Below are 14215 nucleotides of genomic sequence, written 5' to 3' on the forward strand. Positions count from 1 at the left end.
TGTGAGGTTATTATACTAAGGAGGTTAGGAGGCAGGGAATGAATGATACATGTTGCATGGTGGAAACATATTATTTTTATTTTCTTCTTGCTTGCAGTCCTGAAGCCGGTCCACAGGCCCTAAACTTGTGATAATGTAAATTTATTTCTTAATGGTCTTTTTATATTAAGTTCCATTCAAATTTGTTGTAATTTAGCTACCGGTACCTATTTAGTTATTTAAACAGTTATTAAAATGAGAATGAATGTCTTGATAAAAAAAATATTTTCTTCTTTCTTGCAGTTGAGCCAATTCCAAGTAAAAATTATGAAATAGGCAAGTAAAGCAGCTCACTGGTATTTCCAGCAGTTATTCTAATACATATGATTGAAAATAAATATTTTTTCACCTAAAATTCATATGTAAGTATGAATAGGCCTAATACCACATCAACAAAAATTTGTATTACACAAATGTGATAAATTTTAATTATTGTTAATCCACTCAATTGACAATTATGAATAGAAAAATACCGTATTGCTTCGAATCGAGTTGCATCGAATCGAATCGAAAATCTTTTGAATCGAATCGTTGCTTCGAATCGAAAATTTTTTGCTGCTTCGCACACCCCTATTAGATAATATATATACATATACAACACCAACAATGTCTCTTTTGCATACTGACCCTGTTGTAAGGCACGGGTATAGCTGCTACTGTAGTACACACAAATAAACAAATTCATTGTAGCTATTGCTAGACAAACTAAACAGAAAAAAACTTTTAGGTAAATGAATGCAAATTTTTGTAAAGATAACGTTAACCTTTATTATACAAAACACCATCCTTCATCATGAGCTAATACCGGCCATTTGTCTTGCTTTTCTTCACATGTGTTACTTGAGAGTAATGAAATGCCATTTGTCCACTGAAACAATATTGATCACATTACATGGTTATCTTAAAATGATAATACATTATTTTTTCCCAATATATTAGCTTTAATTTACTCTCATATGATTAAGTAAATAATAAATGGGGTCTCAAAATAAAAAAGGTGAGGGAGGTGGAGCCTGTGTTCATTAATAGTTTTCATGATAACAAGACTGTCACTATTCGAACTTCCTCAAGGAAAAGTCAAACTTAATGAAAACTTTTTCGTCACACTGCTGTAAAAACAGCCGTTTTTAATACATGCGTTATGAGTCTTAAGTAGCTCTTGTACTCCCTAGGGAATAAAAAGCCTTTTTAGTCCCTAGGGAGTAAAAGTCAGCAGTTGTAATTTTTTTTTGTTAGCAACCACATTTATTGGAAGATCTGCTGATCTTCCAGCTGATTTGTTTTACAAACCAACTGATAAGTAAAAGTGTCTATTTGACAACAATAATCTGCTGTTTGCATTAAACTTGGGTACTGAACCTCAATTTTACAGTGGAACAAGCAATTGTGTCGACTTTATCATAGAGAGTTTGAATAAAGTGTTGGATGCTGATTGCCTGATATAATCATTTTATGGATATAGTATAACTTAGGGTAAATCCATCACTTGCTGATAGTGAAAGAAGTAAAATGCTGGACCCTAAATGGTTTGAATACTAAAATTTTCAAATACTAAAAAAATTGGTTGGATTCATTTAGTTGTGCAGTAAAAAGCAGAGATGAGTTAGTTAAGTAAGAGTGAATTAGTGAGATGATAGCTATGGTGCTGACCGAGAAAAACTGAGTCCTAAAGCCGAGTTTTCCTTGGCGCAGAGGCGATTTCAATGGCAGTCCGCTCCGCTTCTAGACACAACACAACACTAGCGTGCGTAGTGGGTTCATAAAAGTATCGTTCATAACTCGTACCGAAAGCTATTTTCCGACACTTGTTCCCTTATTCCCGTCCTCAGCTATGCCTTGTACGTGAGTTACTTTCTCTCACATTATTGGTTTGACTGTCACTCTTCAATGTTGATTGTGTCTTCAAAAGTGTGTCAACAAATGTTCACACTGTAGGTCTACTGATCACTCTCTGGTGGTCAGTAGTCCACTTTATAGACTTAAGCTTTTAATTGACCATCTTCAACTAGCAATAAAATGTTATTACTCAGCGGAAGGTGTTGGGGGAAACTTTTAGTTAAGGTAAGAACATGTTACCATAGTCAAAAGGTTCACTAAGGGCCTGGGATGAACTTTCTTATATTTTGTGATTATGGTGTAAGCAATAAACTGTAAAGGGTGAGGGCGGCACCCCCAAAGCTGACTAATGAAGCCTCCAGGAAGAAAACTGGAAAGAGGGGGCAAGAGCACCTAACACATGGGTTGACACAAGGCACCGGATGTCTGGGTTGAGAAAACTTAATACATTAAGTTTTCAGCCTGTTAAAATCACTTTATAATAAAAACTCAGTAGGTACGGCTTTCTATGCAAACGAGGGTACATTTAACTGCACAGAAGGCTAAGATAAGGCTGATATTTTAAGGACTCCAAAAGACAATCCAGCTTTATGCTAGTCTTAAGGGCCATTGTCCCTGAAGCGACTCTTGCGATAGTAGCTGAGCGATAGTTCTTGAATTATTCTCCCAAGTGGAGGTGTTTAGGGATAATCTAAGCAAAACTACGACGAAAAATGAATTTAGACTATAAAATAATCAAATGTATTTCTCATTAATGTTTTCATGACAAGGAATAATATTGGACAACAAAACAGACAGCTGATAGTAAAAACAACATTCATATAATCTGTATGACTATTACAAATGCAGGCATTTTCAACAATAGTAGCTCAGCGATAGTAGCTAATCATGTCTCTGAAGCGATTGTTCTAGAGCGATTCTGTTCATTAAATTGCTGACTTTCGAGTGAAACCTAATTTTAAAACGTTTTTATTAGCTCGCTTTCTTGTCCGGTACAAACTTTGCAATCAATTTTATACTAACTTCCCGATGAGCTAGAGACTTTAAACTTGAAACATAGCTCACAAATGGATGACAATGCAACATTATATCATTTAATTTTCATATTTCACTTGGGCTAAGCCCCATGGGCTTCCAAATTTTCCATGTTAACATTTTGGAAGAATGTAAATATAGCAATCGAAGTTAGCTGTAAATACTTAAATTTGACAGTTTGAAGAGCAGAGGTTAAGAGGTACAGGTTCTGCTCCTGAGAGAAATATAAAATAAGCAGTTCAAAGGAAAGATAAAACATATGATTACAGATAATAAGGATTAGCAGGCCATATAAAATAGATTTAACATATTTACACATTAAAGACTAAAAAGTGGAAACAAATTATAAAAAAAATACTTTTTAAAAATGCCACGTTTTTAAACGCTCTAAAAAGTAAAAATAATTTATAAATATGTGGAGAGAATAAATACTTGTAAGATTTAAAACGAAAAACGTGGGGCGAAAAACTAAAAAATCTTACAAGTATTTATTCACCCCACATATTTATAAATTATTTTTTACTTTATAGTGCGTTTAAAAACGTAGATTTTTTAAAAAGGATTTTTTTATAGCTTATAATAGTAGTGATTTAATATTATGTACATATCTGATCTTCCCACATATGATGCTATCGCGACCCATATATTATCTTAACACAGACTGTTCTTCAAGTCGTAAATGGCAGAATGAGGTGCTATTCCTAACAGCTTTTCATTTTCTTCACGGGTATGAAGCAGTTTTGTATTCTTTGAAGACATTACGACCAAAACAATTCCACACTCAACACAAATCGCTCAGCGACTGCGACTCTGACTCCCCTCAGAGCAGACCCGCTACAGTCGCTGTGTTCAGCCGCTAGCCGCTCCAGTCGCAGTCGCGTCAAGGACAATGGTCCTATTTGAAAGAACGCTAACCAGTGCTCAGCTACTATCGTTCAGCTAATATCGCAAGAGTCACTTCAGGGACAATGCACCTTTAATGTATAAATTTTCTGGATGACTTGGTGAGAAATCTAGAGAGGCTATCAAGACATCGAGGGATTTTAATTGTGAATTATCTAAAATCTATATAATCAAAAATCTATCTAGTTATTGAGTCTATTTACTAAAATTACACTTCTTTTTATTTTAAGAAGACGTATGCGCTTTGTATAAGATATTAAGATGATATCAACCTGTAGAAGCAGTAGGAGCAGCAGGTTTGGAAGGGGGCTCTTTGTCTAACACAGCGTTGGCTTCAGCTTGGCTGATCTTGAACGGGCCATCCACACTAACGTTTGAGCTAGAACATTCCAAGGCAAAACATTGTCAAAACATGCAACAAAATACAAGGGGTCAATACAAGGGCTATCCAAAAAGTAAATTACATTTATGTCTGTATCCTCAAGGGGCGGGGCTAGCACAGCCATCTTGGTGTCAGTTCGTTACGCATCTAGTTGTGCTATTGAGAGGTTTAGGATATCCTCCGTTGAGTTACTGTGACAGTTGAAAATGTCTGTGTTGATTGAAAATGAAGTGAAGTGAACTGTGAAGTGTGTGCAGTTATACGGTTTTTGACTGCAAAAAACTGTAAATAGATAGAAATCTATCGGAACCTTTGTGAAGTTAATGGGGAAAACATTATCACTGAAGGTTGAGTGTGTCAGTGGGTCATAAAATTTAAAAATGGCCGAACTAATGTTCACGACAGAAGGTATGGGGGTTTAGGGAGTGGGAGAACCTTACGCGCCGTTCCGGCAAAACCTCGCATGCGGGGTTGGTCTCCAACTCTCTTTTGTTAGCTGCTCTTTTGAGAGCTACCTTCTGCCACTGGGTGTTGGTCCGCCTACAGAACAAAGTGAGGGGGGCCCTAGACTAAGGTGTAATGCGATCCGTGCTGAGAGTCTCGTGGATGTGGGGGCCTAATATTCAGTGTCTTAACAGAGCCTTCTGGCAACCAGGGGGAACCCAGTCGTACGCACCCCTTACCTCTCTAATCAGATCACTGGGGAGGTGGACCTCAGATACCTGGTATTCGTGGGAACAACGTAGACGATCTGACCCCAATGGAGAAGGAATGTCTACTGAAATCTGACAATGACAACATCGCTCGCGGAAAGGAACGAAAAAAAAACGACTTTCCAGGGGCGAGTTGCGAAGACAGAGGATAGCAGATGCTTTAGCCAAAGGCGAAATGGTGGTATCCAGAAGTGAGAGGAGGCTGGCATGGGCTACAAACACCCAAACCCTGCACCCTGCAAAGCCAGTTCCTCCAGGAACCAGGATGCTGGGGAAAAAGAAGGGTGAGGGCGGCACCCCTAAAGCTGACTCTAATGAAGCCAAGGAAGAAAGGTGGAAAGAGGGGGCGAGACATCTACACAAGATGGGAATTCAAGTTGAAAGACCTACAAGGTCGGCCTATTGACGGGAGATCAAAGGGAAGAACAGGTTACCATAGACAAAAGGTTCTCATTGTTCACTAAGGTCCTAGGATTTGATGGAGAATGACAACCTGTGAATCAGGGGGTACAATAAGCTGTTCCAGCTGTGATGCAATCTTATGATCACTTGTAAGCCTGGCCCTCTGTAAAAAAAACAAAAAAAAACATTCACATCAAAGAGCAAAGTGGAAACATGGTGAATGCTGAAATTGTCAAAAAAGTTCGTAAAACTCAAAAAATTCACAATAACCGAACTCTTTATGGGTTTTCCACAAACTTCGTGAAGTTTGTTGCACGAGATCATCACCGAAAAGCTTGGTTACAACAAGTTTTGTGCAAGATGGGTACCGAAAATCTTGAGTCACAAAAATCAGCGTATGATTGCAGCACTTGATAAAGATGGTGACTCACTACTCGATCGCATCGTTACTATTGACGAAACATGGGTCAAACATGTGAACTGCGAGACAAAATTGTAGTCAATGCTGTGGGGATACACAAATTCCTCCCAGCCCAAGCAATACACGCAAACGATGTCGGCAAGGAAAATGATGGCAAGTGTTTTTTGGGATAGGGAAGGTGTTTTTGTGGACTTTCTGGATAGAGGCACTACAATAAACTCTCAAAGGTATTGCCAAACTCTGTAAAACCTTAGAAGAGCGATACAAAACAAGTGCAGGGGAAAGTTAAGCTCAAAGATCCTGTTGATTCACGACAACTCCTGGCCCGGCCCCACTTGGCAAATGTCACTCGCGAAGTTCTTGAAACTTGTGGCTTTCATCTGTATATAGTAAAATATATTCCAAGACTTATCCTTAATTAGTTTAAGTTTATCCTTAATTCCAAAACGTAATCTACTTTCTGGATAGGCCTATTAACAAAAACATATCGATTGATCCAACAATAAGAAGTAACGATAATGTCTGCACGATGTTTTTATAATACCTCTAATAAAAAAAAAAAATGTAAACCCACCATTAATTTTACTTCCTATACCTGTAATTTTTTTATTTTCCTATTTTTGTTGTTTTTCTGGACCAGATATTTTACAGATTAAAAAAGTCAAATTACCTGTTGTCGCCTTACTGTCCAAGTTTAACCTACTGGATTATGCATATTTCGGCAATTCCTCCATCAACACCAGATCCGTATAAGAACTGTGTTTCTTGAAGAGGTGGTGTAATAAGTTCCAAAACAAAACATAAATCACTAGTCTGTGCATGGGTAGGACGATATGGAAGCAACATTTACCAGTCCGTCAGCAACTTCACCTTCACCTGAGTCCCCCAGCCATCCAACAAAGCATAAGATCATTCCTCCTACCTAATTCCAGCAGGCAAGACAGTCCCACACAAGCTTAGAGTTGACCAACGCTTGGAAAACTAAAGGGTGCACTCCCAAAGGGAGGCTAATGCCAGTTCCTTCCTTGTCTTGATGTGTTCCTTTGGGCTTTTGTCTAGTTTTGGTTATTATAATGGTTTCCAAAAGAATGTTGGATTGCAGGGTATTTTAATCTTTTTAGCACATTCATTGCCTCATATCAAATACAAGCCAAATTTCACTTATAGAGTCACTTTTTAGCGACAAAACAAGCCAAAACATGCTTGATATACCCTGCTTCCTTTACTTAGTTACTGATCAGCTTACCGCTAAAAGTAGCTACAAAAAAGGTTCCAGGTGAGATTCTAACTTAGGGATGTGGGCCAGGAATATTTCTAGTGGGGGGTAACTTATGAAATGGGATATTTCCTTTGCCCGGGAATTTTGCAAAAAAGTGGGAATTTATAAAACTCTTTAAATAGGGTCCAAATTGATCAAAACAATCGCTGATAAAACATCATTTTCAGGGAGTATTACCCTTACATATACCGGTACGTATTAAGATGTATTTTTTACTTACTTTCAATGGCAAAAATACCTCCCTGAGTTAAGATCCCAGCTCAGACCAACCTACCATCCTCAATTTTAAGTTATAGCTATATAAACTTATTAACTTTGCTAAGTTCAAAGAAAGAAAATATTTTAGCATTGGACCCATTCACCTGGCTACGCTGCGTCTAGGTCTAGAAATGCAAGGAAGCTTGTTAAATCCCAACCAATTGTTGGATGCGTTTGTATTAATTTTTGAATGTGCGCAGCGAATAAATTTAGACACAGACAATGATGGTTCGCGAAAAAGTTGCAAATTATCGGGACAAGGAGGGGCTTTTCCCTACAAAGTTCATTTGGGGGGAGTTGGAGATGTAAACAAAGTTACTAAACCTTTGCTGTGGTTGAGGGGCTTGAGACTTGAGAGGAACAAGCGATTTGGCAGATGTGGCCATTACACACAGATCGTACTTTTGACACGGTCTCGTGGATTCACCCAAAGAAGAGAAACCGCCTTTCATCAGAAAGAGCAGCTAAATTGACCTACCTCTCCTACAACTGGAAGCTGATGAATCCAACACCGAAGAAGACACAAACCCAAAGTAGGACAAGTGTTACAAAGAAGTAGGAAGAAGAAAGCAAAGATGGTGGCAGTTTTAGAGTAGAAGAGGAGGATATAGTCAGTGAAGACGTGGACATCGGCATCATTTCTTTAAGTTATGAAGACAATGAAGAGAACATTGAGGAACTTATGGACATTGGGGATAGTAAATCAGGTCTGTTTCATCAGGCCTAGGTGAAGTGAAACTGAACAAGATAGTTTTTGCAATTGTAGTTTTACAGCAATTTAAGTGTGCTCTTGTTAAGTATTTTTTTCTGGGCAGTTTTTCTTTTAAATTACACATGGTTTTGAAAACTTATACCAATTTTTAGTTATTTATCCTGATAATTATTTTCAATGGTCCAATTAAAGTGGTTAAATCTGTAAGTTTGAAAAGAGTGTAGGCCTATGACAAAAAACATTCCATAAATTCCCGGAAATTTATGAATTTTGGAAAAAATTATCTGATTTTAAATTTTCAGGAATTTTACATCACTAATTTCACTACCTAAAAACAACTACAGGTTACATCAAAAATGTAAAGGTGAACAATACAATATACTTATTTTTCCATCAATATGGATTAATGAATCGTAACCAGGGTTGCGTTTAAGAGAATACTATGTTGAGTCTTACTCACAATAAATTCCCAATAACACCAAACCATGCGTACAACAATGCAAGAATGAATATCAGCTGATTGATGATGAAGTAAATGAAGCAGGGCTGCCAACTTGTAAGATTGTTTTGTCCCTAAACAGGAAACAGTGATTCTCTGTACCTGTATTAGTATTTTGGGTTATGTTTGGTTTATAAAAAAACATCCAGTAGAAATACACTTTTCATAGGTAGATATAGTGCTGGTGATGCTGGCGTATCAGAATGCATAGTTAAGGTCAGTTACGAACATTAAAAGCTCAAAAATAATTGACAACCTGGTATAAGAATTAGAAAACACTGATTTGCCTTAGCGGTGACATCATTTTTTTCTGTTTACATATGAAACAGTTCACAATAAATTGTTTGCATCAGTTGAAGTAAACAAGTAATGTTTCCAACATTAAATACCTATTATATTACTGTAGCAAACCAAATAAACCAAGGTTTGGCTTCATACTCACCATGAAAGTCCTCCGGCATCAGTTTTCTTGTTGATTAGATCCTTCCAATGGGAATGGACTTCTTGAATTACATTAAGAGCAAATGCCTTGTCCTTAGCTTCTCCATTAAATGCAAACTGGTTTTCAGGTTTTCCATCGGGAATTTTATATATCCTGAACCATTCCAAGGTGGCTTTCATCAAACCAGGAAATTCCTTTTCAATGTCGTTGATATCTGCCAAGATAAAGTAGTAACAACATTAAAAATGTGTAACTGTGCAAAAAACACTTAAAGAATATTATCAGGATTGCAAGTAGGAGGAATAGTGAAAAGAATTACAGCTCAATTTGAAAAAGGAAAAAACATAATGAAGCGGCGTACTAAGAGCTACCAGGAGGTTTCAGTTACGATACCTCATAGTCTTCAGACTACCAGACCAATTGAACAGCCAGTGACAAGTGTGATGTCCCCGGTCCGCATTCGGGCTCCTACACCCATGCCAAACACTGTCTGTCGCTAATGTAAATAAACAACATCCGCCAACTAAATGTAAATAAAATAAATAGTGTAGATTTAGTAGAAACGGTATTGTAAATAATGCTCCTGATGATGCCACACGTGTATACCACAAATGTAAATTGGGCTTTGTGTTCACACATTTTAAGAACCTGGCAAAAATATTTTTCTTGAAACTGGGAACACTACACAGATTCATCTGATAACCTACACTTAAGGTCTAATTTTAGTAAAAATAACATGTTAGCCAACAGCACGATAGATTATGAAGAAGGTTGTGCTAATAACAATAATAATGTAAAGTAGGCTACTCACCATTGAGTTTGTCAGCAATGGGATCTTTTACATCTATTGCAAATATTTTCCAGTCAGTTTCACCTGAAAAAAATTGTAAAAAAAATTGATAATCTGATAAATATCAATAATTATTTTAGATATTCACTACACCAAACAAATTTTGACAAAATATTGAATATTTACAACCTTCTAGATTTTTAATATTTAAAAAAGTGAACTGTAGTAGCTTAATAATAGTATTTCAACTAGGCAATAGAATGTCAGTTACTATAGTCCAGTTGCCGCAGCACAACGGATTCAATGTTATTTTGCTCATCAAAATTAACTAATTTAAAAATGTAATTTTTTGATAAAAAGATAATTAAAATTGAGTTTACAAACCATGCCAAAAATCTACAATATTTCTTGAGATTATTCAGGTGCTTAGTACTTCAACTCAAAGTAGAATTATTCTTTTATAATAACATAAGTTATTTTAGGGCATAGTACTGATGTACTGTGATAAAGTTAGTGGGATATAGTTATTTCTATAGCTGGAATGATCATTATTGCTACAAGTAGAATGTTTTAGACTTAGCACATCAGTTGATTACCTTCATCAATCAAAGCAATAGTTCCTAGAATCTTCACTGCTACGACCTCTCCCCTTTTTGCCACCTAAAGGAAATCATCAGGTAAGGCATGTAATTGATTTCAATTTCAAATGTTTATTACAGTGCTACATTCTAAGATACATAATGTATATGTGGAGAGTTTTAATCCTGCTAATGTTATCATTAGGTAGGCCTATAACCAAGCGTCTGTTGGTAAGAAGCCAAACTATGGCGCACTTGCTCATTACATTCAGATTCAAGCGTGTTTTAAAAGTTCATTGAAAAATGTTATAAATGTTATACAGTCTACTTTGAGCAAGTACAAAAAAAGTTGTTTAAAAATACCCTCTCAATTACAGGTTATTGCATTTGATACATTGGTTTAAAGCAGTTTAGCCTTCAAAATACAACATGCCAAAGTTGCATGTTGATTTTACTGTTATTAAAAATGTATTTTACTTAATGAACTAGCATACATATTTTATAAATACTGTGCACACTACAAAATATTTGTACTACTTTGCCATTTTATGTGCATCATGCATACCCCAACTGTGGGACTTTGTAATATGTGCAAAAAAAGTTGTAAAAAGTGCTGATTCTCTATAAAAAATGCAGCAACATTGCAGCTGAAAATGTTAGTGTAATTAGCAGCAGTATTGTGTGCTACAAAAATAGTAGCGATTTTCAAGACCAACATTAGCTTTAGCATGCACCTTCCCAAAGACTGCTTTCCAAAACATTCATGCATATAGACATACGAGAAAAAACTATTATTTTAACTTAAACCAAGTAAAAATAGTATTTTCTACTCTTCCCAAAAAATGTAAATGACATTTTCTACAAACTTACTCTGTGCCCGATCTCCAAAACATCAATGGGATCATTGTCACCCTTGTAGTTGGTGTGATGGTCAACAGCATTGGGGTTTTCCCAAGTCTATACATGAAACAGATAAATTGTAAATCTTAAAAAATTAAGAGTTTCATAAAAAAATAATGGATTTAATTATATATTAAATTTCTAATGGTGGTTGAATAGCCTATTAAAATGTAGCATATGTTATGGAAGACGTAGGAAATAGTAGGTCTACATAGCAATCATAAGGAACTAAAAAATAAAAACAAAATCATGTCAAGTAAAGTAATATTGTTTAGTAGATTTAGAAACGTTTTAGTCTACAACACAACTGAGAAATAAAAGTTCTACAGGGTGTATTTTTTTAACACAACCCAAATTACAAGTACCAAAAGACAACTTTAATGAGAAAAGAAGCTCATATGTTGGCATTTCTGTTTTCTTTACTTCATAGCTAATCAGCTGACATGCATTGTTGCATAATTATCTATGAGGTTTAGTGTTATTGGTAATTCATTGTAAATAAAACTCAATCTAGTGTTTTTGTAATCTACACATGAGCTTGTTTGTTTATTAAAAAGTGTCTCAAGAGTAGGGGTCTCAAACCCGGGATTCCGAATCCCGGGATCCCGGCCGATTTTTGATACCTAGAAATCCCGGGATTGGTGACTTTTAATCCCGGGATTAATGGGATTACAAAACCTATGTTTATATTGACTTTTTTGTGATTTGAGGACTTTTTACTTGAGGAAAACTAATAAAAATAGTCCAATAACACTTGAAACTCATATACTCTTTATTTTTAGGACGATTATACGAAATGGTATAATTAGGCCTAATGATCTTTTTGATTGGAAAATTTAACTATCATTAAACTCAATAGGCGAACGAATGTAGGCCTAAATATATGTTTCAGTTTTTAGACGATTTGGATTTACTTTCTATAAATGTTATTACATTATTTAGAACTTAATTACAGTAAGCCTACAAGTTATTTTGAGTTTTACTGTTGACATTAAACGTAAACAACGCAATTCGTGTAGCAAACATAACATTGCAATCGGAAATTTAAGTATTATTTCCATTGATGCCATAAAATATAACTATTAACACACGATTATAATCTCATTAGGGTTTAAAGCTTTATCTTCGTATTTGGTTATTAGTGTGGTGATTAAATTTCTTACAATCTAAAATTACGTTTTCATACACACGCAACTACATAAGCAGATGGTTTATTCTTTTACAGTATCTTATATTGTTTTATTGCTGTCAGTCAAAATAACATTTTAACGCTGCTACTCGTGATTCTTCCCATTTTATCTTTTTCTCTTAGCTATCTTTAATCTATCTATTAGCGTGAGCGTGACGTATCTAGGCTACGTGCGAGTGCGGTTGCTCGTGATTTTTTTAAATGTATTTATTATATTCTAAAGTGACATATCAACATTTATACACTGTAAATAAGAAATACGGGCGATGAAAGTTCGGCGTGGTAATATTTATTTACTTAGAAAACGGAAACATTGCGTAGTGTAACACTGGTAAGGCCAGTTTAAAACATTAAAGTACTCAACGAGGAGACTTCTCGCTCATTTAAAATGGCTAAAAAGTTAAAAATCATAATGATCCCGGGATCCCGGGATCGGCTGAGACGAATCCCGAAATCCCGGGATTGGATTGAAGGCCCGGGATTGAGACCCCTACTCAAGAGTCTTGTGATTTGGATTGCGTTAAAAATACAAAAAACACCCTGTACTGAACTTAACTGTAATGAACCCAATAATATGATGAAAAGATCGATAAGTCCAGTTTTAGACAATTAATTTCAATAATGGAAATCCTAGTTTTTGACAAATTCAATCCTCAAAAATATTTAGAAAAATCCAAGATTGTATTTTGAGAAATTATTGGATTAGCCTATACTTGTTTTGAGGACTATAACTACATTTTTTAAAGTAAAAAAAAAAAAACGATGGTGGTAAAATAAAAATGGTCTGGGAACAGGTTATTACCTTGGAAATAAGACTTTATGCTTACTGCAGACAAACTCTTAAATTTATTAGGCTAAGTAAAATAATAACTACAGCTGATACCTAACTAACTATACAGCCCGATGTGTAACTCGCTGACTTATCAGGTATACTAATTCTAAGGCACTTCTAGAGTATAGCTAGGAAGCTGAAATTTTTTGTCTAGGTCCGTCTCGATCCCAAACCACCCAGAAAAATGAAAAAAGTCACATTTTCAAATTCTAACGCCCCCAAAATATTCCCTTAATCCCCCTTTTTTAGAAAAAAAAAACGTTTTTTTAAACGGCTGTAACTCGAAAACGGTAAGAGCTGGAAAAGATTTGTAGGCAGGAATTAAATTTTCTACAAAACACTATTAGGCGTTTCTCGAAAATCGCACTCCTTCACCTTCAAAAAACGCCCTACTTTCAAAAATTGGTAAATTTTATTCAAATTTTCAATTGTTTTCACTACTTTTTCCTACCAAAATAATTGTTTTCATGTATTATTAATGCTTTGTACTCTCCTTGCTGTAGGCCTACTTAAAATTTTGCTCATTGCATGTTTTTTCGTAACTTTACTCCTTGACCCCCAAAACTTAAGTTTAATATCATATTTGAAGGTTTTTACCACTTTTACAAGCCCCATGTTATTCTTATGGGGAATAACAAGTTAGCGACCTTCATATGCTCATCTGAACCGTTTAGAAACGTGCTAGAGACTTGAAATTTGGTAGTATTGTAGTATGGGATCTTAAATTAATGGTGAAATTTGCAAAAGTCCCATTTTCATATTTTAACCCCCACAAAAATCCAAAATGGCGGACATCTAAAAACCACAAAACACGTTTTTTTGAAACTGCTATAACTCAAAAACGGTAAGAGCTAGAAAAGATTTGAAAGAATTTTCATGGTGAGGAATTAAATTTTTTACCAAGCTCCACAAAGCGTTTTCTGAAAATCACACCCCTTCACCCTTAAAAAACGCCCTACTCTCAAAAATAGTTAAATTTCTTTCAAATTGTTATGGTTTTCACAA

At 35.5% G+C, this 14215-nt stretch overlaps 1 protein-coding gene across 1 annotated transcript in view; it reads right to left on the minus strand.

The window, feature by feature from the left end:
* Positions 1-781: 781 nt before the first annotated feature.
* LOC128983462 (uncharacterized) overlaps positions 782-14215 on the minus strand; it is a 50552-nt gene continuing 37118 nt past the window's right edge. The window contains exons 4-9 of the mRNA XM_054402759.1: positions 11160-11246; positions 10308-10371; positions 9733-9795; positions 8922-9135; positions 4086-4192; positions 782-907 (exon numbers count right to left, since the gene is read on the minus strand). Coding sequence (XP_054258734.1) covers positions 876-907; positions 4086-4192; positions 8922-9135; positions 9733-9795; positions 10308-10371; positions 11160-11246 — 567 coding nt within the window. The 3' untranslated portion in view covers positions 782-875. The remainder of the gene's footprint in view (positions 908-4085; positions 4193-8921; positions 9136-9732; positions 9796-10307; positions 10372-11159; positions 11247-14215) is intronic.

The sequence above is a fragment of the Macrosteles quadrilineatus genome, unplaced genomic scaffold (assembly GCF_028750875.1).
Source record: "Macrosteles quadrilineatus isolate MER2022 unplaced genomic scaffold, UCM_ALF_1.0 Scaffold_1__1_contigs__length_201487025, whole genome shotgun sequence".
NCBI lineage: Eukaryota > Metazoa > Arthropoda > Insecta > Hemiptera > Cicadellidae > Macrosteles > Macrosteles quadrilineatus.